This window comes from Cololabis saira, chromosome 13 (assembly GCF_033807715.1).
Source record: "Cololabis saira isolate AMF1-May2022 chromosome 13, fColSai1.1, whole genome shotgun sequence".
Taxonomy (NCBI): domain Eukaryota; kingdom Metazoa; phylum Chordata; class Actinopteri; order Beloniformes; family Belonidae; genus Cololabis; species Cololabis saira.
Window position 1 is genome coordinate 45583473 of NC_084599.1, and position 7377 is coordinate 45590849.

The 7377-nt window shown below is 44.5% G+C and overlaps 1 protein-coding gene across 1 annotated transcript in view; it reads right to left on the reverse strand.

The window, feature by feature from the left end:
• The window catches only part of gmds (GDP-mannose 4,6-dehydratase), a 170805-nt gene that overhangs the window by 60239 nt on the left and 103189 nt on the right, over positions 1-7377 (reverse strand). The window contains exons 6-7 of the mRNA XM_061739035.1: positions 4407-4525; positions 2047-2143 (exon numbers count right to left, since the gene is read on the reverse strand). Coding sequence (XP_061595019.1) covers positions 2047-2143; positions 4407-4525 — 216 coding nt within the window. The remainder of the gene's footprint in view (positions 1-2046; positions 2144-4406; positions 4526-7377) is intronic.

The window sequence follows — 7377 nt, forward strand, 5'->3', positions numbered from 1 at the left end:
AGAAACGTGTGCAGAAACGTGGGTAGAAACGTGGGGGGAAACGTGGGCAGAAACGTGGGCACAAAACGTGGGCAGAAACGTGGGGAGAAACGTGGGGAGGAACGTGGGCAGAAACATCTGCAGAAACGTGGGCAGAAACATCTGCAGAAACGTGGGGAGAAACGTGGGCAGAAACATCTGCAGAAACATCTGCAGAAACATGGGGAGAAACGTGGGCAGAAACGTGGGCAGAAACGTGGGGAGAAACGTGGGGAGAAACGTGGGTAGAAACGTGGGCAGAAACGTGGGCAGAAACGTGGGGCGGAACGTGGGCAGAAACATCTGCAGAAACGTGGGGAGGAACGTGGGCAGAAACATGGGCAGAAACGTGGGCAGAAACATCTGCAGAAATGTGGGGAGGAACGTGGGCAGAAACGTGGGCAGAAACGTGGGGAGAAACGTGGGCAGAAACGTGGGTAGAAACGTGGGCAGAAACGTGGGCAGAAACGTGGGCAGAAACATCTGCAGAAATGTGGGGAGGAACGTGGGCAGAAACGTGGGCAGAAACGTGGGGAGAAACGTGGGCAGAAACGTGGGCAGAAACGTGGGCAGAAACGTGGGCACAAAACGTGGGCAGAAACGTGGGGAGAAATGTGGGGAGGAACGTGGGCAGAAACATCTGCAGAAACGTGGGCAGAAACATCTGCAGAAACGTGGGGAGAAACGTGGGCAGAAACATCTGCAGAAACATGGGGAGAAACGTGGGCAGAAACGTGGGGAGAAACGTGGGGAGAAACGTGGGCAGAAACATCTGCAGAAACGTGGGCAGAAACATCTGCAGAAACGTGGGGAGAAACGTGGGCAGAAACGTGGGGAGAAACGTGGGGAGAAACGTGGGCAGAAACGTGGGTAGAAACGTGGGGAGAAACGTGGGCAGAAACGTGGGCAGAAACGTGGATAGAAACGTGGGGAGGAACGTGGGCAGAAACGTGGGCAGAAACATCTGCAGAAACGTGGGGAGGAACGTGGGCAGAAACGTGGGAAGAGACGTGGGCAGAGACGTGGGCAGAGACGTGGGCAGAAACATCTGCAGAAACGTGGGCAGAAAGGTGGGCAGAAACATCTGCAGAAACATGGGGAAAATGGTGAACTATGAAATGGTTCATGAGAAGTAGGAACTTGCACAACACTGGTACCCACTACGTTGGGTGCAGAACATGGATGTTGGTTCTGTTGCGTTTGTTGCGGGTGTCGCTCGTGTTGAAGGCGCCATCTTTGCTGCATATGTATGTTTAAGTTGTTATAAATCAAATACTTTGTTGGAGTTTTGACATATCGGCTTCAGGGCTTCTTGTTTGAGAAACAGTTGAAAGAAAACACCCCAGCACTTTTCCCCAGTAACTTTTCCCCACATGAACTGGTGAATCCAGTCCGTTGGGGGAAGGCAGGGGGGGTTGAAGGGACCCCAGACTCTCCAAGCACCAATTCACATATTCACACACAAACATGGGCAGAAACATCTGCAGAAATGTTGGTAGAAATGTGGGCAGAAACGTGGGCAGAAACGTGGGCAGAAACGTGGGCAGAAACGTGGGCAGAAACGTGGGCAGAAACTTCGGCAGAAACATCTGCAGAAACGTGGGGAGGAACGTGGGCAGAAACATCTGCAGAAACGTGGGGAGGAACGTGGGTAGAAACATGGGGAGAAACGTGGGGAGAAACGTGGGCAGAAACGTGGGCAGAAACGTGGGGAGAAACGTGGGCAGAAACGTGGGTAGAAACATCTGCAGAAACGTGGGGAGGAACGTGGGTAGAAACGTGGGCAGAAACTTGGGGAGAAACGTGGGCAGAAACGTGGGTAGAAACATCTGCAGAAACGTGGGGAGGAACGTGGGTAGAAACGTGGGCAGAAACGTGGGGAGGAACGTGGGTAGAAACGTGGGCAGAAACGTGGGGAGAAACGTGGGCAGAAACGTGGGTAGAAACATCTGCAGAAACGTGGGGAGAAACGTGGGCAGAAACGTGGGGAGAAACGTGGGCAGAAACGTGGGCAGAAGCCGGACTCACCACTTCGGTGGGACGGAAGAACTTGGGGTCCACCTTCACGTGGACGACGCCCGTCTCCTGGCAACGGCCGATCTCCTTCTCATCCTTCCCCTCCCACCTGGAGGAAGACACATGCAGACACATCGTAATGTTCTTCACAACCAGCCAGTTCAACTAGTGACCAGTTACAAATATCTCAGCACTATTATTGATAAGATGCTCAGATTTGATGTGAATTGTGATACGCTTTGCAAAAAAGGTCAACAACGCCTCTTTTGTCTGAGGAAGCTCGCTAGATTCCAGGTAGACAAACCCTGATGAAAATGTTCGGTAACCCTTTCTTTTACAGTACAGTAATAACCAGGTAATACCATGGTAATTACACTGTAATTACCTAGTAGTACCTTGTATTTACAAGGTAATTACATGGTAACTACCGGGTAATTTACCCAGTAAGTACTAGGTTATTATTACGTATTTTCTTGTACTATGTAATTATGTGTATTTACCATTTAATAACATGTAAATACCTGGTTGTTTAAACTAAACATTACTAGGTAATTACAAAGACATTAGATGGAACTATGAGGGAAATTACAGGTATTTACTAGGTTAATATTGGTAACTACCAGTCAATTTACCATGTAATTACTCTGAAATTACATGAATTATTTCTAAGTAAGTACCAGGTAATTACTAAGTATTTTTCTGCAAACTACCAGGAAATTATAACCTATATTTGAGGTAGTTACCAGCTTTTCATGGATAACTACCGGGTATTTACCCATTCATTATTGATTTATGTATTATCAATGGATTGGTGCATGTACCCCCGAGGGTGTAAATGACTCTATTGACCTTGTAATTAACCTGATAGTTACCATGTTTTACCTGGTAATCCAGGTACTTACCTTGTAGTTACTTGCCCAGTAATTCTTTTTCCTAAGTATTTACCCAATAAGTACAGACATTTTTACCTGGTTTTACTCAGTAATTAAAGTGAAACTGGACTGTAAAAGAAAGCGTGTGTTGTTTCCATAATATTACCTGGTACTTCCTCATTAAGCACAGATATAAAATTTCATGTATTCATGTAATTTCAGAGTAATTACATGGTAAATTGACTGGTAGTTACCAATATTAACCTAGTAAATACCTGTAATTTCCCTGAATGATTATATCTGCTGCAAAACTAATCGCCCTTCTAGGGACAAATGAATAAAGTGAAGTGAAGTGACACATCTTCCTCTTCCTCCTCTTCCTCACACCTGCAGAAGGCTCAGCGTCTGATTGTTTCCTCAACGTTCTGCAGACTAAATATGTCAACTTTGTCTTTCTGTTTGGACCCTGCAGGACGGCAGCAGTCAAACAACGTCTTCAAACAACGTCTCCAAACAACGTCTTCAAAAACGTCTTCAAACAACGTCTTTAAACGTCTTCGTTCCTGTCAGGGTTTGAGGCTGGTGAACCAGGGGTGACCCGGGGGGGTTACGTGAGACCGGGGGGGTTTGACGAGACCTGTGTTGAAAAAAATCGATTTTCTGATTCTAAATTGATTCTCATATTAATTCGGCCTTATTGTATCTGTAGGAATTGTTTTCCTCGATCTCGTTTTTATTTTTCAGACGAAATGAGCCTTTTTTCCCCCTAAACTTACCCCAAAAGTCACCAAATTTTGCACCAAGCCAGTCCTGGTGATAAATGTGATATTTAATGGTTTATATTAATGGGCGTGGCCTAACGGCTCAACAGCGCCCCCTAGAAAACTTTGTGCCTCAAGCCCCACAATACGGTTTGACGTACATGCACGAAAATCACTACACACCTGTATCATGTCACAACTTAAAGAAAAGTCTCTTGGAGCCATGGCCCAAACCCAACAGGAAGTCGGCCATTTTGGCGCAATTTATGCCATTCCTTCGGCCGTTAATTCAGCCCGAACCGTAACGTGCACCCAGGTGTGTTATACATCAAAATGTGCGTCTCCATCCTGTGACTATGCGCATTACTTTTCTCAGTCAAAACGTTACCGTGGCGACGCTAGACGCCAAAAAGCGCGCCCACCCTTCATCTGATTGGTCCATATGTGATAGTTCCTACTTTCTGCCATAACTTTTGAATGGTTTGATATAGAGAGTCGTGGGTGTGTCATCCACTAAATTTCCAGGCCTGAAGAATCTACATGAAGTCATACAAGCTTCCACTGCAGCCTGAACGTGCACCAGGGTGGAGGACCGTGTTGTTAACCTCTTTTTTTGTCTTCATTTTGAAAAATAAAAATGATAAATGTCAAAAAGATAATTGATTCTGAATCTTAAGAATCGGAATCGACTCGATTCTTGGCATGTGAATGGATCCCCGGCCCTGGGTTTGACACTCACACGATGGTCTTTCCCACGTGTTTGAAGGCTCGCTCCACGAACTCGCGGACGCTGTGCACTTCCCCGGTGGCGATGACGAAGTCGTCGGGCTCGTCCTCCTGCAGCATCAGCCACATGGCCTGGAACAGACGGAGGGAGAGAAGAGACGGGGTTAAAGCACCGACGGAGAGAGAGACAGGGCTAGAGCAGCGCTGGACGCTGCCCAGCTCCATCCTGACAGACAGGAAGTGACCCCGCGACCTCTGAGCGGGGCACTCGCCGCTACCTCGCCGCTGACGTCACGGCCGGGGACTCGGGGGAGCCGGACTGTGGGAAAGGAGGCCGGATCGCTCCCCGAGGCCCGCGGGGCCGCTGGCACTCAGACCTGCACACGTGGCCGTGAATACGCAAGCTAGCAAGCAGCAGATCTGCTGGAACGAGCTGCAGATCTGCAGGAACGAGCAGCAGATCTGCAGGACGGAGCTGCAGATCTGCTGCAAACTAGCTGCAGATCTGCAGGAACGAGCTGCAGATCTGCAGGACGGAGCTGCAGATCTGCAGGACGGAGCTGCAGATCTGCTGCAAACTAGCTGCAGATCTGCAGGAACGAGCTGCAGATCTGCAGGACGGAGCTGCAGATCTGCAGGACGGAGCTGCAGATCTGCTGCAAACTAGCTGCAGATCTGCAGGAACGAGCTGCAGATCTGCAGGACGGAGCTGCAGATTTGCTGCAAACTAGCAGCAGATCTGCAGGAACGAGCTGCAGATCTGCACCTCCGTCCTGCAGCTCAGACCAGAACAGAAACTACAAACTCTCAGAAACTACAATATTACAATTCCATGACGTAGTAGAGCAGAAAAACTGTTCTATTTGCCTTTAAAGCAGCAGAAACTGCTTCCAAACTCCATTCAGGGTTTGTTCCAGATAAAAGAAACCCGCTATGACCCGAGGGGAAACTCATGTTTGGACGACGACAGCAAAAACTAATATTAAAAAGAGATGGACATCAATTAAGGCAAGAGAAATATGGAATAGTTGTTCTGTAGCAAGGAGCTTACAATCTCCGCTCAATGGACGTTTTGCATTTGTTCGTTTCCAAAAATAAAAAGGGAATTTGTGAAAAAGCTTTTAGTTTTCAGTAGCAGCTCTTGGAATAAACTTCAATAAACCTCCTACCTGTGACTGAATTTAAAGCTCTGATGAAAACAGAGGAGTTCTACGGAAGAGTATCAGGGCCATGCAGGAGAAAAATATTTGAGAGGGGAATTTATTTTATTGTGCACTCGAGATTAAAGTCGAAATTTCAACTTTATTCATGAAATTTCAACTTTTTTCTCAACATTTCCACTTTTTGCTCGACATTTCCACCTTATTTCTCGAAGTGCATGATGAAAAAAGATCTTCCTCCTCTAAAATATGATTTGTATTTTTCTCCTGCCTGGCCCTGATTCTCTTCCGCAGGAATAACCGTCTCAGACGGTTATTATTAGTAACTTATATCTCCGTGGAAACTGACGGTCTGGGTCCTGACAAGGTTCAAGCAGCACATTAACCAGCCGGCCGTCTGAGCGTCATCCCATAATATTTATGATGAACCGGAGCCAGAGATCAGAGCTCGACCTCCGGCACGTCCAGCGCCATGAGGGGACGCCGGGACAGACAGACGGACGGACAGACGGGCCGACGCTCGCGACGACAGACCGGCTGTTGAGCCGCATTTTGTAATAAACGTCCAAAATGTAATAACTTTTTCATTTCATTTTGTAATATGTCAATGTCAAAGTAAATTTTCTTTATATAGCACATTTAAAAACGACGAGGTCGACCAAAGTGCTGTACAGTTTACATTTACAATGAAACCATACAAAAAAAAATACAGTACAGAGTGTAGAAACAATAAAATCACTAACGTACTAGTAGGGCTGGGCGATTTTGGACAAAAATAAAATCCCGATTTTTTTCTCTGAAAACCCGATTTTCAATTTTGATTTAGATTTTTTTGGTAAAACTACAAAAGACAATGGAATAAATTGTTTCAAATATTTCATCTTTATTTTTAAAGAAAAATAGCAAACACATTTCCCTATTGGGAATGAAGTGCAATTGAAAGATCCTGTAAATCCTCCTTGAGTTTAGTAAAGTGACAACATTTACCATTTTCTTGACCAAACAAAGACTAGACGAGTCTGTCTGTAATGCAGCTGCAGAAAAGGAACATCCATTTTCCAATTTTCCTTTTTTTAACATCGTCTTGATTAATAAATCCGATTTAGATTGAAAAAATCGATTAATCGCACAGCCCTATGTACTAGGATGATCAATAAAATAGTAATAAAAAATAGAAAATAGACTGCAAAGAACTGACACGCAAAGTCACAATCACTTCTCACAGATGTGGCCACTATTTACCGAACACCACAAGCCGAAGAAAATAAATACGTTTTCAAAGAAGACTTAAAAACCTCTCGGGTCTGAGCAGATCTAATAAATCTAATCTAATAAAGCCGCATTTTGCAATACATTTTGCCACATTATGTAATAAGTTATTACATTTTGAGAAGATTATTATAAAATGCACTTGCAACTTTTTTATTCTCTAGGAAATGTAATAACATGGTGCATTATGTAATAATACCTATTATTGTTGTTTGTTTAACAATTAATTTATACATGAGTGACTTTTGTTGTTTTTTTATGCAATTTCCCTCAGAGTTATGTAGCCAATAAATCTATGTATAAAACAAATAAACTCTGCTTTAGAATTGTTATTACATAATGCACCATGTTATTACATTTTCTATAGAATAAAAAAGTTGCAAGTGCAATCTGTAATAATCTTCTCAAAATGTAATAATTTATTACATAACGCGGCAAAATTTATTACAAAATGCGTTGGGGTAGTTTATTACAAAATGCGACTTTATTACAAAATAAAATGACAAAGTTCTTACATTTTGGACGTTTATTACAAAATGTAAAATGTAAATGTAA